The sequence below is a fragment of the Toxorhynchites rutilus genome, chromosome 3 (assembly GCF_029784135.1).
Source record: "Toxorhynchites rutilus septentrionalis strain SRP chromosome 3, ASM2978413v1, whole genome shotgun sequence".
Classification (NCBI taxonomy): Eukaryota; Metazoa; Arthropoda; class Insecta; order Diptera; family Culicidae; genus Toxorhynchites; species Toxorhynchites rutilus.
The window spans coordinates 324,484,116-324,506,021 of record NC_073746.1 but is presented as its reverse complement, the minus strand read 5'-3'; the positions used below and the strand labels follow the sequence as shown (position 1 = coordinate 324,506,021).

Sequence of the window (21,906 nt, the reverse complement as noted above, 5' to 3'; positions counted from 1 at the left end):
CGAATGGCCTGCATACAAACAAAGAAACCATCAACGAAACTTTCAATCTGGAGCTGAGTCATCCAACTTGAGCAACCAACGTCGATCGACACCAGTTCACGGTTAGGAATCCTCCCGAAAAGGGAATCAAATCATGAGTCAACAAATAGACATCCAGCAGCAATGTGCTACCACCGGGGGCTTGCACTTCATAGTGTCTCGGTATACGTTTGCAACTTTAAAAAGGTTTTTATTTGTTTGTGGTGAGCCAAGAGAGGAGACGCCTTTCATTACTTTATTTTTGTTTTGTTTTTCCACGGAGTTGTTGCATATAGATGGGGATGGCCATATGAGAGTGCGGTGAAAACGGTCTCACCAGAAAAAAAGTTGTCGAAGAGAAACTGTTTCCTTTGTTTGCTTTTTTGCATTTATTTCAATTTATTTTAAATTAAGAAATCGATCATTTCTTCAAACTGGAAAAATCATGCAAAAGTGGTGGATGGCATACTTTAAATTAAAGTGAAGAGCGAATTTCTCGAAGTTTCTTAGATGTTTGATTACAGAGTCTCTCAATTAAACAATCGGTATCCTCTTTATGGATATTGAGACTCATCGCACTACTTGCGATGTCGCCAGTTTTTAACCCGAGAATGTATATGTTGCTAACTCTAAATTGATACTTCTAAATATTTAATTTTATTTTAGAGCAGAAACTGATATTGACAACGACTGGAATTTCCATATTGAAACCAATAATCGGATTATCGGCATGATGTAAAAACCACTGTAACACCTAGCATGCACATAAACATCGACCTCCGAAAAAAATACACGGCTAACAATGTCTGCCAACAGTTTTGATGTTTTTTTTTCTGTCTACCAACCGGCATGTTGGAAATTAACCTTTTCACTATAGTGGGTGAAGAGGAGAAGGACTGCATTAAAATTGGCTCGTGTCGAATACAAAAAAAAAGTATCAAAAACGAGAGCTGTCACTTCCGCAAATATACATTGGAGGCCGCCGCTGCAGAAAAAATGTTGAACCAATCAAACCGTCATTATTTTTCGCCAGCAATCAGCTTTCCTTTCTCAGTTCTTTTTGCGCCAAGCTGCTAAAACTGTTATTACATTTCCGAACAAATGTAACAAGGTCAGGAACAGCGCGATTGTTTTTAGTTATAATACCCTCCTCGTGCATAGAAAAAAGAATGTCGCGGAGGGTGCAGTACCACCACTACGAACGATATTGGTTGCGCAAATGAGGTGAACAACATTGTGAGCTTGTTTTCGCATAAAAAAGCATTGATGAAAGACTCCACCGTTCGCCATAGGGCAGCAATAAGTATACACCTGTTTTCCCCTCCCAGAACGACGACACAAAGAACCCATAACACAGCGCGCACCTAGATATATGGACAGACGGACAGAAGGGTATGTGCGTGCTTCGTCATGTGAGAGATTCAAGAACCCCCGAACAACAACGGTAGGCTCCGCGATGAAAAGCCAAAGCCCTAAACAACGCGATGAATGGATGTCACAAAGCACTCGTGAATGTGGATGAACGGAGCAAATAGAGCATAAACATAAGAGAATTTGTCGTGTGCAATATCACGACGGAGGAATGTGCGAAGCGTGAACATAATTTTGTTACAAATAGCTTAGGCCGCTTTAGTACAATCTCGTATATTCTATACGCGAACGCTCGTAAAGCAAAAAGCGCCGTAAATAAGTGCAAAAATTGGTGGGTTCTCCTTATTTCGGGCATATTTTGACACTATTTTCAGTGCTTCATATGGTTGTGAATCGCTAGGTTCTTCTGTCATATGAGGTCATTCGAAATACTCGCGTTCACTTTGTACTCTGTTTCACAGGTCACATCTAGGGAAGCTGTAAAGTGGATCGTATTTGTTATATACGGAAGCGATTTTCTCGATGACTAATATGCGATTGTTAAACAAGTTGAAAAAGGATCCTCATCATCATGAGCATTGGAGAAAATAGACAGGTAGTCTTTATACCGAACATTAACACTTTACTTGCATAACATAGGGCGCTAGAACGCTCAGCAGAGTAGTGAAATCACTTGATGTGTGACGTAATAAATAATACGGGAAGGGGTTAAATCGTATAAAATGTCAAAATGAAAGCCGATACACTTGTATGCCATATTGTATACGTATATTAAAGTGCCTACATTTACAATGCGGTCGAGTCTTGGACCACCCTTTTAATTTTTTAAAATTTTCACAATTTTCAATTTTCAGTCACAATTAAAATAGGTCATTTATTTTAATTGTGACTGATTTCTATAACGGCTTATCAAACATATTGGCCTTTTTTCGAAAAAATGATTTGCTGGAAATTTTAGGGAAATAAGTTAACTATTTAGGAAAAATAGCATTTTATATACAACGTCAAAAATCTTACTCAAGAATTGAGTTCAATATTAAAAATGTCGATAACTCAAAACATGTCCCCATATTATTTTTCCGAAAAAATCTATTGATTTTCCAACAATTTTGCTGTACATCGTATTTTAATCAGACGTCTGGATTCCGAGTTATTATTTTAGCAAAGAAAGGTCAATGATTCTAGATATGTCCTTAGAAAAAAACAGGCGTATATAAAATGGGTCATCTGATAATGAAAATTATGATTTTAGTACCTGCCTCCATACGTACAAACATTTTTGTTAAAAAAAGGATTATCGGGGCAGCGGCCGGCTGATTTGACGTGGAATTGCTCCATAATCCGTTAGTTTAACGAGTTCTAACACTCTAAAAAATCGTTTCCCATCTCTATAAATATCTGCTCCTTCCGATTTGCAACTGGCACGAACTCTTTGTTGCACATTTTTATCTCACAAATTATAACTTCTTAAATCATTGTCCGCTTATCAATCTATTTGAACTGGAATGGAGAATTATCAAAAAAAAACAACTTCAGTAACATTGTTTCTTCCAACAAAGCCGATTAATGTCTGAAAGGTCACTATCTGATCTCTGGTAGAAAGCAACCATAGTTTGCGACACGGATTTTCGAACAAATCGCGCGTAGTACAGGGTCTTTCAGATTAAACGCTCACGCAAAGCAATCGAATAGCTCCCTATAATTTGTTTTCGCTCCTTCGATGGATGGTAACACTGCATTCCCCACTTCGGAACGATAATATTTGGCTACTCATTCAGTCTGATCGAATGGTTTTTAGTGTCAAGATGTACAATTTACACGAACGTGTATTTTTAGTGAAATCGTATTACTAGAGCAATCGAAGCCTTAATGAAACTTTGTCCTGGTAGAATTTCAACATTTCTCGTCGTCGATGACTTCCTCTGGGGGTACGTGAAGGACCGTTGCTAGGTTAAAAAGCCACAAAATTTGGAGGAACCCAAAGAAGAAATAACTCGGATTTTCAACAGCATCGAAGTCATAATGTTGAAATTGTGCATGAATAATTTTGTTCACCGTTTAAAACGCGTTATCGAAAAAAGGGTGGTCACATCGAAAATGTGTTTTTAAATAAAAATTAGTTCACTTTTGTAGAAGTTATTAAAAATTGTTGCGTGAGCGTTTAATCTTACCCTGTACAACAAGACTTTTTTTTTCTCTTTATACTCAATATACGGCACAGTTTGATAAAAAGTCGGGACAATAAAAAACGGTCGAAAAAACGGTAAGCTTGGTCAGCCTAGCTTTAATCCGAATCAATCTCTATCAAATACAGCGCGAACAAACAACTCACATATAATACAATTTAATCAAGAAACAACAGGCAGCTGCCAGCGACCTGAAATACATACCCTGTATATAAGCCGCGAAGGGAGCCGATATTCGTCACATAATCAGGACAAATTAGGACATTCCGACGCTCGTTTGTCTCTATATCAGCTCGTCGAATCCTGAGCGTGGGCGGCGATGAAAGCCAACCGAAAAGAGAAGGCTCAAATTACATCAGCTACAAATAATCCCAAGTAAAAGCTCTATCTCGTCGTTGTTTCGTCGTATACTCTCTACACAATCAGGGTAGATTTGATATCATCATCCACGGCAATGAAGAGAAGAAGCTTTGCGCTGTGCTATTTTTGGACGATCCAGTTCCTTCTTCGATTCTCTTTTCCGCCAGTAGGGTAACACAGGGTGATTTGGATCACCCATTTATCTCAAAAATAACGGCTCAACTTTAATTTTTTATAATGTCATTTCCCTCTATTGTTGAACCGTATGTACCTAAAGTAAAAATAACTTTGGTAAAACTTCATAAGTAGAGGGAAACGGTGGCATAAACACAGCAAGCAAGAGGATCGACAGACAACGTCGGAAGACGGAGGAGCTTGAAAGAGCAACGCAGGCCATCGAGAACGGATTTTCTTTGACCAAGCATCAAAAGTGTTTGAAAATGCTCGAACAACAGTGAAAAGATTCATGCAGAATTCGAGATGGTTTCAATCCAACTTTTCTGGTCTGGAATCTGGCCAAGACACCTGGTATCGATCCCAAAACATTGTTACTGATTGTAATATTATACCAAAATACTTTACAGAAACATAAGTATGTTTTTTTCGATGAAACACACACTGGACCAAATCACCCCACAGACGGTCCAAATCACCCCGCATCAAATTTTAATGTCCAAAAATCATCTCTTTTATTTTATGATATAATTGATAGATTGAAGCTTCATATAATGATTAAACATTATTTATTGAGAGAAAACAAGTGTAGCTCAGTATACAATGTGACATTTTTTATTTAGACCGTATTGGTTTGGAAAAATTAGGCAATTTGCTTAGGTGGTCCAAATTCTTCCCCCCTTTTCCCCTAACAGATTATCTGAATTGTAACAAATGTTCCGGGTGACGATTCGTTCCCTGCTTTGCTTATTTCTTTTGAAAATGTTTGTGTTTTTCCAAAATCCTTAAAAACAACAATCCGTAGTACAATACTAAGTTCTATATTTCCTGTTCGTTTGCGTCCTGGAAAACCATTCTGCAGCTGCTGGAAAACCACGGTAAAAACTGCTTACCCACGAACAATGAACCTCACTTTCGTACACCGGGCTTTTTTTCGGAATCCAGGTCAAATCCTCATTCGCTCGCTCTATGGGGAAAGAAATAAGAACAACTCGAATGCAGCAAGCACTATAGAGCCCGAGTGAGGAGTATGTACCACAAAAAAGCGACCCTGAGTATGGTTTTGCTTTCCGCTGATTTTCGGATTATGTTCCACTCGGATTAATTAGGGAATGGGCGCATTTTCTGTTGCTGCGCCACCCTTGAAACAAAGGAAAAACTGAAGGAAATAATCAGCCCCTAAAGCCCCTTATTCTCTCAAGTTGAAATTCGTGTCTCATAAATCATTCTAAACACAAAAGCCCACGAATATTCATCATCTTCACGAACGCGAAAGATAGAAGGTTCCGTTTCATATAGATCTCAGGGGAATCCTATCATTTCTTTCAGTTGACAATATGAACTTCTGCTTTCTGTTGGATTGAATTCGTTAGTCGCGACAGTCACAAAGCAACAATTTTTTTTTGTGTGACACCAGGCGTGTGGGATGTCCTCCACCCACTTTGCTCCCTCGTTTCCACTTCGAGCGACGTAAGTTCAAATTAATAGCCGCATGACGGCGGCGATGGATCGGTGGTGGATCATCAATTGGTTATTCGCGCATATATACATCGCTAGGAAGCGTAAATATTTTTTGTGATGAGATAATTTTAAACTAAAACCATGTGTGTTGTTGAATCAGAATTTAACCAAGAATACCCTGACCAGAAGGTCGAAATAATTGCTTACTCTTTCGATTTTAGTTTCTTACATTGTAGCTTGGATATGAATTAAACAAATTATAGATTGGCCGGAATTAGAGACAGACTCGGGCTCTTCTATGATAGCACAGAGATTCTTCATACTCAAATGATCAAATGTACACGTTCAGTTGACTTACTGTAGTGACGGCTATTTCTTTTACATAAAAGCTCTGTGCTTTCCAACAAATTCTTGACACATAATAATGATGAGATCAGAATGTGAATTCACACCTTCTGTTCCGAGAGTATTCCGAAACTAACCTATGAAACAGAAACAAAAAAATGTTGATAAGCTGCTGTTTGGCGCCTTTCATTGTGGTGCGTATTCACGTTCTCACTCTCCGCATCAACTGTGAGTGAGTTTGCTGATACACTCAGTGTAGTAGCTATGAGCAACGCGCGAAAGGACAAATGACTAATTTGCTTTGGCATAACAACACTAACTACAACAACAGCACCGAGTGAGACACGTGCACAAGTGGGAGTGTGATACAACAGCTTATTCACCCACTCTACTAGAAGAGGATGAGTTGAGTGCACCTTATCTCCATACTGTTTGCATACTGTTTTTTCCCCTTCCCCATCGGGAAAGCATGAATTAGTTTATCTCGTAGAATATGAACACTAAACATTGTGTTTTTTTCGTATCGTGCGTTCTTCAAGGTCATTCTCGCGTGTGCACATCAAACCAAACCAAACTCTTGCGGAAAGAAAGCGACGGACTATGTGTGTTTGTGGCTCCCGGTTGCTATGTAACAACCCGAATCCCGGAGCAAATTGCGCTTGAATAAATACTGACTCAATTTTCGTTCCAACTTGTGCCGAGAACAAATTGGTTTATTATAACTAACCAGTGATCAACACATAGAGGTGTTGATGTTGTCCCTCGTTCAAACTGTGCCGGAAAGTAATGAGGATGTAGGACAAGGGCGTTTGTCTCATAAATGTGGTATGAGCAAAATCTATTACATCATCACCTGGGGAGAACCTTATCGATAATGTATACTCCAGAGAGGGCTGTGAGATTGATTTGCCTTGAAATATTCTTTGCCTTACATTAGTTCGCTTGAATCACCCTCAAACATAGAGAATTTGTTTGTGCCGGGCATGCCTCCAAATTAAAAAGCCATTCAATTTTAAATGATATTTGCTAACTCATTTGAGAAATTTGTTTCGCACAATCCGGTCGATTGGGGTAATTGACGGTCGCCAAATTCTCCTATTCGGCGGCCCATTTTCTCAAGAACATTCAATAAAAGTCATTTCATTTGCGCGCTGCGTATAAACCGGGCGTGAAATTTGGATGGCGTCCCGTCTAGATTATAACACACTGCTTTTATTGCGGTACCATCAATTAATTGGAGCGAATCGGGTCGCGTCGGTTCCCTAAACAACTCTATTTTATTATTATAAAATGATGTATCCACAAATGCGTCAACTGAGGTTCTCACACATATTTTCATTAACAACAACCTCTAACGTGAAAAAGGGTCGTCTCGTGCTAACCGAAGCGTTTTCCAAGGCTGTTCATCCCAAGCAAACAAAATGAAAATGATAACCCGGGATTCTAGAAAAAAACACCCACTCTCGACCCAAATTTTGCATGCATGTAGGAAGGATTTGGTGCCTTACCGACGACAGCAAAACGAAGTTGTGGCTTCATATGGGAGGCTATATGAAATAAGCAACTTCAGTTTTGTTTGCCTTATTTAGCCCAAGCGATTATTAGTACCTTTTGAAATAGCTATACTCGTGAGATTGTGTTACGTCATTGTTGAAGCCTTTCTAAGACAGACTCTGGTACTTATGTGCGAGAGTGTTATCCCAGTTTTGATGATGATAATGACTGACTTCATCAGGTATTTTCAAATGCTCCGATTTCACATTAAAATCAAAGCGGATTATACCACCACCGAAGAGCACGCTTACTCTGTTTCTCATTCGCAGTCCTTCGAGTTGTAACGCATTTGAGTGGAATTTTCGATTCCGGAAATGTCAATTGTGACGATAGTTGATTCCACTAAATACGATCCACTCAAATTGATCACATCTTCATCACATTATGAGGTCTTCGTAGCCTAACAAGCCTGAAACCCTGTTTGTGTGCCCATTTTTTCTGCGACTTTCTTTTGTGCGATTTTCTTCTCTTGTGCGATTTTTTGTGTAGTACAAGGCGGACACGATTATATACACTTTCCAGGTTCTTTTTACTGTATATCCAGTTTTTTTTTACGCGGGGGATACGTACCTCGTAAAAAACCGCGTAAAAAAAATCCGCGTTAATTGGAAAATTCGCGTAAAAAAAACAGCGTTGCATTACTTTATTATTTTTACATCCCCTTAAAGTCAGAAAATACCTTTCTCACATAAAAAATCCGAATTCTTTCAGAAATTGATAAAGGAACATATTTGATGATATTTGATTTTTTGTTTAAATTCGAACATTCAACAATGACAGTTATTGAGCGTTGAAATTTGTGTTTTTGGAAAACAGAAAAATCCCCCAGGGGAAGTAAATGAAATTAGGATTTAAAAAAAAAATGATGCTAAATGTCTAAAAATTGCATGACACGTCGAGATTCACTGGTATCTCGAAAAATATTTTTTGTCAAAAATCGATTTTTCAGACAAGAAAAACGACTGCCAAAAAGTTAACTAATGGCCAAAAAAATATCGAGATAACAGTAAATCCTGACGTTTCATGCACTGAAACTTATTTCGTTTTTGAGGAACTTTAACCCGAAGGTCATTCGTCCCTCAATTCTCAATGAATGGATGAATATTTTGAAAGATCACTGAAAGTTTTTCTGTGATCTGATCGCAATTAAAACTAAATGAATTTCCGAGCAGGCATCAACTTGTATTCAGATGTGTGTGATTTTAATAGCCTGTTTTCAAAGCAATTGAAACAAGTTTTCGGGACAATAATTAACTAACATATAACTCTTGGAGATTTTATCTTTTGTATAAAATGATTACCATACCCATTTCGTTGATTATGAGCGCTCAGAGAAGGAATGGATTCCTCCTTGGAAATATTCAGCACAAATAATAACCCTCTTCCCGCTAATTGGAAACGACGATCGATTGCAGCATTCGTACACATAATAATTACTGCTTTCATCAATGTCGTTTTTTAACATGGTGAAATATCCGCTACAGTACACTTCACACTTTACTATATATAAATCCATAGTCAACGAAGCATCCATATGTATCGAATTATCATCGATACTTCGGTTTTCGCTAAATGCTATGTTATGTTCAGTCCGGCTGCAGAAAAGAAATGTGTTTGGGAGAGAAGAGCATAGTGTTTAGGCGAGCGAGCGAGATCATTTTCCGTCACTTTGCTATCACAACTGAATGAATTTCCAAGCGGACGCTTTTTTTATACACATTAGCCTGTTTTCAGAATAATTTTTGAGCTATTGAAACAAACTGTCATATCAATCAATGACAGGCATTTAACGCGTAGACGTTTTATCTTTCGAATAAAGTGGTTGTCATACCATTTCGTTCAGTTGGTTAGAAAGAATTAACGCTCAAAACGTTGTTGTTCCGGCGTAACGCTCTCGTTTTCGAAACTTTGAACTTACACCCCAGAATAGAAATGAAAACTCAAAACTTGACGGCTGAGCGCCACTATTACATAAAGTCCGATTGAGCTGACATTTTGTATAGGGTATTTTTTTTTGTTGGAATCAATATTTGAAGAAAGTCCCGAATTTTTCCCATACATCCATTGGCACTCTAATGTGGATGTATGTGCGCAGCTACGCTCGAAAGTAGAATAAAGAGAGAAAAAGTATTTAAATCATTGGCAATCAAATGACATTCCAACTAAAATCAAATGATTCGGAATCAAAGGATAGTTATAACCAGTGTTTTAAAAAAAATCATCTTCGCTAAGCTCAAATGCATAGATTTTCGAAAACCTATATTTTCCGAACGAAAATCAAAATGACAGATCCATACAACCAGTGAATATGAGCAAATGAACTTTTGTTCTTCAATATGTTTTGAAGTTTATTTTTCCACCCAGTGTCATTTTCGTCCTGATTATTGAAGACGTCGGAATTGAATATCAGGTGTTCCCGATGTCGCAAATCACTTGACGGTAGCTGCAACCACTCGTTGTATCCGTTCTGCATATGCCATTGTTACCGTCTCGCCAAATAAAATCCTGCGCGATTTCTTGCAAAGTTCGTTTCATCGAACTCTGGTGTTTTTGTTCTCTAAATGGTCCAGCCTGGCTAATTTTTCTATTTTTGAATTTGGACTAAAATTCTCTGCCAGAACGAATATCGTTACGAATGTGATGAATATCAATTTGTTGCTTTTGATATTCAAAATACAGTGGAACCCCGATTATCCACCAGCGGATTATCCGCGGTGCGTCATGCTTCGTCATGAGATGCTTTGGGATAACCATTGGCTTTTTCTGGGCCGGTTCTCGTTCGAACCTTCCCCTATATGATGGACCTTTGAAAGGGGAAGAGGAGACATCAGAGAAAAGTGAGAAGTATTCAAGATAAAAACTAACATAAAAATTTGTGTGTAGCTTGCTACTTTTTGTGCCGAGACTTTGTGGAGGCTGTTTTTTCCACACAGAGCGTGTTATGACGTCATAAAACGCATGCCGATTTTTGGAAGGTTCTTGCGATTTTTTTGAAAAATTGAATATACAGGCAAACTTTTTTTTGGGGGATAGGGACCGCACAAAAAAAGTCGCATAAAAAAAATCGCGCAAAACTTCACCAGCGCTTTAAAAAATCGTGTAGATAGGGACCGCATAAAAAAAGTTTCCCCCTAAGCATTTTCTTCGTCTTCTTCTCAGATGAAAAAACCCTATTTTTCTCGGCTGTGACTGATTCGGCAATCGCCCTCCACCAACGCGATAACTGAATTGTATGTCATACTCATAAACCGATCCTTCGTATTAATACGTTTTATGGGTATATTTAATCGGATTAGGATACAGATATTTCGATACTAACTCTCCTGCAATCGGGTCGAAATCCAAAACATTAGCTCAACTGTACAGGGTTATGAACGTAGATCCGGAACATAGAACATGCATGAACATTACATAACGTTCAAGTCCTCTACTAGCTCAAAGATGAGTTATCCGTGGTTTTCGATCTAAATTTATTTTACTTTATAAATATTTTGATTGGTTTCCGATGACAAAAGTCCGTCAATACGTTTGCTTTACTCAAATGATACACGATAATTTTTGGAGCGTTGAATTATTATTATTGCATTATTTCTAAGCAGTTCATATTTTAAGTTAGCGTCGCTTTTTAGCGTGACTTATGTGGCTTTACAGATTTTGCAAATGCATTCAATAATTTTTCTTCACTAACGCCGTCAGCGCACATTTGTATCGAATCCTGATATCAATAGACTGAGTCTAGAGCTTCACACCTTGCCTTTTCATTTTTCCATCAGCTTTTTAGTGAACTAATCGAGAATGCCTTCTCAATAGGACTGCGGCTGTGCTAATTGATGTGACGCTCAATTACATTTCTCGCGGATGTTTGAAACCCATACATTAATTTTCTCATTACCCAAAGTGGTACAGGTAAATGCATGTCACAGTCATTTACTTTCCATCTCGAGGGCGTTTTCAAATCGAACCCCAGCGTCCGTTAAGTCTCTGTCCTGTCCGAGCGCGCGTTTAGTCATCGTTACGCAATTCGCTTAACCCCCCTAATTACTCATATTTTCACAGCCTCCCTTTGTTGTCATATTGCGGTTTTTTTGTGACTGGAGGATATACACAATTTGCAATACTATCTGTTTTCGTCACTTATGTGTCATGTCACAAAAAGGTGGCACAAGACGAAACAGTGCCGTTGTACTTCCTGGCCCACTCCTGAACCGGCCTTACACTGATTTACACATATCATCGTCGATTGGCGGCAATTTTCATTTTCGCCGCTGTGTCACCTTCGTCGTAGACTGAAAGCTTTTTCCACGTCTAAAAAACTATGGCCTATAACGGAAAGCATCATCACCATGTGCTGAGCCCGGTATGAGCACTGGTACGTATTTTTTTCTCTTTCTCCTTTTTGTCCACACACACGCGCTCAGAGGATACAGCGTACCGCAATCCTTCATTAAATTTCCGGCTATTGATTCATTCATTGTTTTTCTTAGCCTGCACTCGTGCGCTGCAATAAATGTCTCTGGCTTTCTTGAATTGAAGGCAATAAAACAACTAGCAGAGCGCAGCTCGTAGCAGGAATACACACTCATAAATATTGATCGAATAATTGTTTTCAGCTTTCTCATGCCGGCGCACGTTCACTAACTCCTCCTGGCTAAGCCGCTAACCGGGTCTCTCGTAGCGTGATGTAAATGTTCTTATTTGCAATTCGTTCGCCGGAGAAGATCCCGACACGATTAAGATGAGAACTAAACTAAATTCCATCAATATTCATTCAGTCAGGTCGAATTCGCACCGACCATCTCATCTATGGCGTCAGGCTCCTCGTGACTCAATGACGAGTGATGTGCGCAACGGATAACCATCACACAAGTATGATATTATGTAACACTTGCCACCTTCAACGAGATCATCATTGTGCCGCTTGTTGGCGACGGGTACACGTAACACGCTTTCACCACATGTGCACATGAGCCGCTCAGAAAAGACATTCCACACTCGCGCGGTCACACATTCCAGCTTCCAGAAATAATCCCAACTGTCAAACCTCTCGCGGGATGTCCCTCCACACTCTAGCCAGCCAAGTCAAAAGCTTTGAACTAAAGCAGCGAAAAATTGGATCTAAAAATATATACATATATATTTTTTTAATTAAATGGAATCTTGTTTCATATTTGTGCTGCTTGGCTTGCACGTCAAATGTGGTATTGGTACAGGCTCCCCCGCAATCCCCTTCCAGAAACCGTTTGTGTTTGTGCTGGTTTGAAAATGAAAAAGACGGTTCCGTGCTGTGTTGGTGAGTTTAACGGTCGCCGCTAATATTAATATTGCTACAGGAGAACAAAGTTCGGTGTGTTTTCAAATTGTCTTAGTTTATTACATGTTCATCGAAAATAAATCGATTCCATAAACTTTCATCCTCCGATAAGAAGAGCAATTTAATTATGGAGAAACCGATAGGTTTCTCGTCATCCAGCGGAGACTGCTGCTGCTCACGCACAGCGAAGTTTCTGTTATTACTTACACCAACACACACAAAAAAAAAAAATGACCGTTTCCAAAGGCAATTTGATCGATCCGTTGTTCCATCCCATACTTTTACATCGCCATTCAATTCAGTATGAGTGCTGCAGAAGTTTTCTCCAGCAACCGTTCGCTCGGTTCACGGAACCCATACATACCCGCTAACTTCGTTCGTAGAAGAGACAAAGGTCTAAGATATACACATACAGCAGCCAACTGCCTGCCGCCAGCTCCGCAAGCAGCAAGTTGAACCCCATATCATCACCCAACAATCGATTCAACATCATAGAGAAGAGTAATCTGGATGCCGAAGCGCAAGTAAAACGAGAGACACTACACGCTAACGGCGATTTTTCAAACAGGGAGAACGAAGAGTCCTCGATATGAATTTGTAATGCGAAAAAACGCCTCCATTCCATTGCATTAAATGGTATAATGAACGACCAAATACAAAAAAATTAATAATAATGTTTTCTGGGTGCAAGCGCGAGAAAATATCAAAGGAATAATTGAAAAAAAACCACAACGAGGCTTCATCTACGAACTCAGAACAATGCTAGCAATTTCTGGATTCATAAAATTTTGTCACCTCCTAGAATAATTTTTCAAGCAAGATAGGTTCTCCCTCTGGATCGGCTTGACAATCTCCTAGGAATATAGCGAAGATCTAAAGCCACCGTTAAAATAGACATTTTCTTGAAATTGATACTAGAACCTAGTGGGTTTTTTTTTGAAACCACTGTTGGATGCCTCATTAGAATGAATTTAGTTTTTTAGTCCGAATATGGTATGTGTTTTGTAATGTGTGATATGGATCATTATCGTTCAACAATCGTACTTTGTCGTTTCTCACCCGATTCAAATTGATCGTTTTTATGATTTCGAGAAAAACGAACTTGAAGTTTAATGCTACAGGAGGTTTCCGTTAAGTGTGGTATGTAGTTTACAGAATGCTTAACCTATTGCAATCAATAACTCGAAATTTTTAATTTCGTGACTTGGTCCCCTCTGACTTTAACACCGACCATTTGTTCTCCGTAGCGTTCAGTCTTAAGGGGGTAACAATTTATATAATTCATTTTTACATGCTGAAAATGAACTTCAGCTAGTTCGGTCCGCTAGATTCTGAGAAAAACGTTAGCAAGGGTCTGTTTTAGAGATAGCATCCACGCGCCCAACTGCCAATAGCATAATAATCACTATATTGGCATCTACAATACATCTATACATACATCTTCAAAAAGCTCGTAAATGTCCCAACACTCAACATTAATTCCAACATCCGAAAAAAATCACGAAAATCAGTTATTTTTCGATCTTCCAGAGTAGGGTCCCTCCCTTAACGGTATCGTCGGGTTTGAGGAGCTCATAATAGATCAAACCCTTCTGATTCAACCAAACACAGAGCATTGTCTTCCGTCCGTAGCGATTTGATTCTGCAATCGATTTTTATGGTTTTCCTTGACTTATCCCATGATCATTGATGCTTAGGATTCTCGAAATAAATCCAGTTTTCATCGACAATCACAATCCGATAGAGAAATGACTTTCTTTTGTACCTGGCGAACAGCATCGTTTAGCTCATGTGGAACGCCTTTCCCGATCGCCTGGATCTTTTCCATGTTCTTCAGTTTGAGTTGATGCGTTTGAGTGTTATTGTCGTCCAAAATTGCTTATGGGTTCAACGTATTCCTCGAGCTTTTTTGGATGTTTCCCAAAATTGAAATGAAAATTTTGTTCAATTAGAGCTCATTTTCTTCAATCGGAATTGACGTGGACGACACTGAGCTTCGTGTTCCGTTATTGGGAAAACAATATTGGATTTTCAGGAGGAATGAGCACATCTTATATTCAGAACTTAGGTGTTTTTTACTTACATATAACTCATCATCACAAGAGAAAACTTAATCATATTTGAGTTGTTGTGTTCATCTTCACCAAATTTAGAATGATATAATAAATGGAATAATATTGAAGAAAATATGAGAATTTGAAATAGTGAAAATTTTGTCCAATAGGAGTTCATTTTCTTCAATTGGAAATAACGTTCAGTGGATGGTAAGAAGTTCACCGGGTTTGCTATTGGAGTATAAACCTGAACAAAACTTTGTTGAAAATATGGTCGATTTTTGTTGAAAATTGTCAAATTTGATTGAAATTTGTTTTCGTTTCTGCTGAAATTCAATAAGCGAACTATTTGTTTTTTAACACATTAAGGACCGCATGTTTTGGGGCAAACTTGTACGCTTCTTTTGTTCGGAATCTACGAATGAGATCCTTTCCTTTGGTGTGGATGAGGCCTTGTGAGTTTCTTGGCAGACCAAGGATTTAACCATCAAGTGTAGGAAACACGAGTTTTTTCATGTTCCATCCGTAATAGACGGAACACGAGATATCTCGTGAGCGGTCCGTAAAGTGTTAATCTAGATTTAAATAACAGATCCGGCGAACTTCGTCCAGTTCAGTATGGGTTTTTAGTGTTCTTTTGAAATTGTTTTGACGTAGGACTACGTCTAACAGGAATACATATTATAGAGGGTGAAATGAAAAGCTGAACACTGAACATGTAGGAAACAATGAAAATTTCGAATTCATTTAACTGAAGTATTTCTTAATAGATCGCAAAAATGTGTCGAATGATAGGAAGTAATTCTACGCATCTATCACAATTAATAAAGTTTCATTTTATTGAGATAAACGGTTGAATAATTGTAAAATGTTCGATTTGTGCTCCTTAAATTGTATCGACTAAAAAGACTAACAGTGTAATACGGTTTCTCCAACACATACTTCAGAACCAAGGAGCCTTGGGAAATCGGTATTGCACATGCAAACCGAAATGTGTTTTCTTACCACGGACTACAAAAGGGGGTACGAACACAACGCTTGGCTCGGTTATTCAAGAAGGCGTTGGAAGATATGCCTTCATATCTTCAGCTTGCCGTATTTCTACGAATACCGTTTGACAAATGTTGATAGCCATTTGCTGCGATAACGTTGATTGATTCTTTTTTGGTCTATTCCAGGTCGGTCGTCGCGTGGATGTCGCCTATAGACGACGCTCGTAGAGAAAGGGTTACTACTTTCATCAGTGACAGTTTCAGACGCTATGTGCTTTTAATTGAATGCATTGAAATTTTTAAGATGGCTTTTCATGTTCTTTATTCAAACCATTGTTTATAAATCGATTACAACATTTCACATATGCGCTCATCCATGGAGAACATTCTTTGTAAACTTCGACAAACAAACGATAACTATCAGTTGCACTTTTCTTTGGGAAGAAAATGATGTGATAAAACCTGCCGAAAATGGCGATTTTCCGGTACATAACTCAACATTTTCAATATAATAAAAAAATGGCTACACAAAGATTATCATCGTGGCTTTTGATGGAAAACAACAATCGATTTGCCAGGAACACTACCTTTTCTCGCTAGTTTTGCTTGTGATGATGAAAAAATGTTTATCAGCGCGGTTTGGTCTTCTTTAACCTTCAAATCAGGTTTCAATCCGGATCCGTAGCATTGACTTTTGTACGAATCTTGGTAACATTCTTGTTTCCCGTTTCATAGTTCGAATAGAATGCTTCAAGTTCCTTCCTTGTCGAATATTTTTGGTAACTTCTTGATTATCTTTCGATATTCAGAGAATGTTTTAACTACATCGTGGACACATACCCTACTAGAGCTACTGTATATACAATGATATAACTTTTATTTTATTAGAAGAGAAGAAAACGTTATTTTTCTAGTGCGATTTTTGAATTCTAGAGGATAGTATTGAAGGCAACAAAGAAAGTGGATTAACACTTTCGTCGCTCCGTCACCCATATATGGGTGACGCTTTTAAAAGGAATTTGATAGAATAGGCATCTGAGTGTAACTATAGGATATGTAGAAAAATAATATTATAACAATATCATTATTTTGTTTATACTATACTTTTTATTAATTTAAAGTGCGGATGGTTTTTCGCAGCTTTTTGTGAAACCCATATAATATGACTTTGGCATGTGTTATAGTTGTTAATTCCTCTTCAAATTAAAAAAAATATCATGTCAAAGTTGTCTACAAACTAAGTTCGACCTCCATTTAATAATTTATCCGCAAGTTGGGCTCCGCAAGAAACTCAGAAAAGTCACTTTGGGCGACGAACGTGTTAACATCATCGTCTATTTTCATTATTTACGGTACAAAACGTTCTGAAAATAACAAACAGCAATATATCCTGTCATACAGATATTGTTTAACTTCTTGAACATACTCCGCCACCCGATTTATTGGAGTTGAATCAGGAAATTATTGAAGCATTGATCAATATAACATTATAGAAACCAATGGAAAAATCTCCTATAGAATTGTAGTAAATCTTGTTAACAGCTTATACATTTCAGTTTCGTATCCTTATAAATGAAGCAAACCACATTAAAAAATATAGCCACATTAGAAGAGTCTAACCACACAGAACTGGTTTGAGTCGGCGCAAAACGGTTTAACCGTTAGGCTGTTCATTCACCAAATCTCCGCTATTAGAACTAGTTCCCTAAACGCGCAAAGATATCAATTAAAAAATGTTGCAAATCAATCAGTCCAATCAGCAAAGCAATAACAAAAAAAAATGCGGCGCCAACGCGCTTAACTATGTTTATTCACATTTGTGTTTGTCGAATCATTTTCCTACACTATTCGAAATTACGCGCGGATATATTGTAGTTGTGTTCACACGGGTCTCTACTAAAACACTCGCGCGGAACTCCATTCTCACGTGAGCGTAACAGCCAGCGGTATGTAGTGATAATCAAAGCCGCACGCGGAACAGAGTCTTACTCTGGGGACAATATTATGCAAAGCGCGGTTTGTGCAATTGCGCGCGCATTATTGAGATATGTGCCCCGAAAAGGTGGGCAGCTAGCTTGCATTGCCAACGTTCGAACGCATCGCACTGGGCAAGAAAAGCTTATACATTTACTTTACTTCTCTGTCTTCGTCGGTTCCTCGCGAGTGATATTAATATCATCCATTAATAGTTCTGTCATCCTGTCCGTTTCGCGGGGGCGATCGGACTATGATTCGCCACGCGTGTCCGTAGGATTAAGGGGGTACATGTTGTATCCATGAACTCTGATTCTACGTTTTGCGCCAGTGTGATGGTGCAGAGCGACGGACTTCTTTCAATGTGTACGTGTGGAAGGGAACAAGGTGAGCATTGACTGTTTGAAGTACCCCTTAGGAATGAATGGATGAATCAATTATCAGTAGTTACAATACGGCTCTGTAACCTGCTATTTTTGGTTCGCAAGAGTGGCAGCAATGGATGGTGATTACCAAAAGTATGGTCACAGACGTTGAGCTGAAACGATCGTTATTATTCATAATGTCAATATTTCGTCATTTTCTGAGTGAAGAAGCTATGAACGATAAAAAAAAGATTAATTAAATCGCCTTATTTTAACAATAGAGGTCATACAATTGATGTTGAATGAATTTTCTTGTTAAAGCATTATCATTCTCTGTTCAAGACAAGGAGTAAGTAGGTCACATCATGTATTTCTTTTTCTCGAATTGATTCCTTCCTCCCACATCTCGTGTAGGATGTCTCTTCGGGCATCCTACGCGAGTAGTCTATCTCTCTAAATGTAAATCTATATTGAATATCGTTTCTTTCCCTTTTTCCCACAGAAATGGTGGAAGCAATGAAGAAAGTAGCCTCCATGGACGTCGAGCTCACAGTCGAGGAGAGAAACCTGCTGTCGGTCGCCTACAAAAATGTCATCGGAGCACGGCGTGCTTCGTGGCGGATAATCTCGTCCATTGAACAGAAAGAAGAAAACAAGGTATATACACCCTTCTATGCTTCTCCTCTGTCCTTGATCGACCATTACGCACTGATTATAACATATTATTTTTCTACCACTTATGTTCTAATCCGCACACTAAACGATATAGGGTGTCGAGGAGAAACTCGAGATGATCAAAAACTACCGCTCACAGGTTGAGAAGGAACTGCGCGACATCTGCTCCGACATCCTGGAGGTGCTCGACAAGCATCTTATTCCGTGCGCGACGACCGGCGAAAGCAAGGTGTTCTACTACAAAATGAAGGGCGACTACCACCGCTACCTGGCCGAGTTCGCCACCGGAGGGGACCGCAAGGATGCCGCCGAGAACTCGCTAGTCGCGTATAAGGCCGCCAGCGACATCGCAATGACTGACCTTCCACCGACACACCCGATCCGGCTGGGTCTGGCACTCAACTTCTCAGTGAGTACTGTTTTTTTCGTGTTTTGCAATGTTTAGTTCCAAGTGCAAGCAGTTGTTTACACATTGATTTATCTCACGCAACGAACTCTTTATTGAACGATACGATCTTACGAAGCGGTTGCTTTTGAATTATTTCTGAGGGCAAACAAATTTTTAACAACTCTAGGATGTATCCACTAATAGCGAAGTCGTGTAACTCTTTCATTGCGCGCGCATTATCCGTAGTTGGGCAAAACCCATTTCTTCCAATTCGTTCGGAATCTGAATTCAAATTTATCACGGCGGCAACAGCGGCTCAACTATCTCACGTTGTTAACATTGGAAGCATTTCCAATTTCTCATACATTTGTTCTGTTTTTTTTTTGTTTTACCCTGGTTTCTTTTCATGATTTTTCGTTGAGTTTGGCTCTAAACTAAACATCCACGAGTTTGAACACTTTTCACCATTAAATGTCATTGAGATTTTCTGGAATATCTGATTTTTTTAATTCCCGCCGTCGGAAGCGGAGGCCTTTTGAAAACAAACCTGTGTTCCATCGATTGCCCGATTAGTTTGAAACATAGGAGACGATCTTTTAGTTAGGTTAGCGTTAGCGAGCGTCGGACGGCATACGTTTGCCCGGTTAAGTTTTGCTTTAAACTATATCACTAATATTTCAATGTTTGGCTCCGGTGACGCTAATACGAAAGTACCCAAATAGGTTTAAGGAGAACCCTACTCTGTAAGGTCAGAAAAAGGACAGATTTTCCTGTTTTTTTTTTTTGATTGCAATTAAAGTTGTGTGTTGGGATATTTTGGTGATTGTTTAAGGTATGTTTGAAGAAATATTTTTATTTTTTAGATGCCAATAAAGTAATTATACTGTTGACAGCTGGGCGCGTAGATGCTCTCTTTAAAACAGTTTCTTGATTGTGGTAAGTTCTTCTCAGAATCTAGTGGACTGGTCTGACTATATATTTGTTTATAATGTAAAAATGCTGAAACAAATTTCAGCCAATTCGGTCCCACTATATTCTGATAAAAAAAACTAGAACATACCACAATAGTTCAAAATAATGGACGCAGAGGTTCACAACCAACAAGGGAAAAAATACCTTAACCAATCAAAAAATGTCCTAACACCCAACATTAATCCCAACATCCGAAACACATAACGAAACCCCGTAATTTTTCAGGCCAGGGATTCACAAACTATTTTTTGGCAAGAGATCCCTTTTTTCGAATGAAGTGATACATCAGACCCCTATTGCCAAAAATACTATCTCTAGATTTTTTTTCTTATTCGTATAAAAAACTGATGTCTAAACGACTTGTACGGTCAAATATATTATCTAGCGCGAACTTGTTCAGGCTTTTTTATTTGCCAAATTTTTCATCTTGGACAAGCTTGAGCACGCTCATGGACTTGTTGAGTTTATGAAAAATACAACAATAATACTATCTACTAAAACATTAGTCATTCGTACAGACGGATTTTATGCCAACTGTTCGTCCGACTTGGCTCATATACTATAAGACCTACAAAACGTTGGTTAGAGAATGAAATGCAGGATTTTTAACTCTCTCCCCGGTCTGGAAAATCGGAAAAATCCCTCAGAAATGTTGTACAAAAATGATTTTTCGATATATGGTTTCGTTGGAAAGTTACAGCCAGAAGGATGAGGTCACCTCAAGGATATAGTATTGCTGTACGAATTTTCAAACGCGTTTTTCTCGAGACCATGTTTTTTTCAACTGGTGGTGTCGATATCTCAGGATCTACTCGACTGATTTGGCTGAAATGTTTCATCAGCATGTAAAAATGGACCTTAGGCCAATACGTTACAAGCGTTACATAGCCGTTTTATGATATTGAATTTTTTCTACTTTTCAAAAGTGGCCGCCATTTTGACAATTTTTCGAATTTTTAAAAACCCCTATGTAACGCTTTAGGTATTGCCCTAAAGTTTCAAATGATTCTTTGGAATTTGTTCTACGACACCCCGTTGCTTCAGAACCGATACCACCAGTACCGATTTTCAGACAGCATCTACTCATTCAACAGCGTGATAATCATTATTTGTGCACTTAAAAAATGGAAAATACATCTTCAAACATACCTTAAAAATAACCAAAATACCCGAACACTTCATTTTATTCCTAGCATCCGAATAAAAAATAGCGAAAATTCATTATTTTCCGATCTTCCAGACAAGGGGCCCCCTTAAAACAAAATTAGGATTAGTTATAATTTCCTCAAAGAAAACATAAAATAGTTGTTGCTAGAAAAACTATTTCCCTGTAAAAGTGTCCATCTTCCGATGTATGGGTGACTTGTTCGAAAAGGGCTATTCACATATTTTTTTGAGAATTGAAAAGTCGTGCCATGGCCATACACGATTCCAGCTATTCTGGTTTTTTTGAAACAAGAAATTCGAACGTTTTTTCTTACGTTTCCCGAATTTCCTGAAAAAAACTAAAAATATACTAAAAATGTGTTTTTATTTATTCATGCGATAGAGAGATGCAAACAGATTGTATTCATATAAATTCGACAGAAATCGGTTCAGTAGAACATGAGATATAATGTCAATGCCTAAACTTCGGAAATATGGAGATTTTTTTTTAATTTCTAGACTAGAATACTGTCTTAGCAATGAAATTATTGCTAGAACAA

The 21,906-nt window shown here is 38.5% G+C and overlaps 1 protein-coding gene across 1 annotated transcript in view; it reads left to right on the top strand.

Moving 5' to 3' along the window:
* The window catches only part of LOC129775251 (14-3-3 protein epsilon), a 54,585-nt gene that overhangs the window by 24,923 nt on the left and 7,756 nt on the right, over nucleotides 1-21,906 (top strand). The window contains exons 2-3 of the mRNA XM_055779735.1: nucleotides 18,668-18,822; nucleotides 18,935-19,249. Of these exons, the coding sequence (XP_055635710.1) occupies nucleotides 18,668-18,822; nucleotides 18,935-19,249 (470 nt within the window). The remainder of the gene's footprint in view (nucleotides 1-18,667; nucleotides 18,823-18,934; nucleotides 19,250-21,906) is intronic.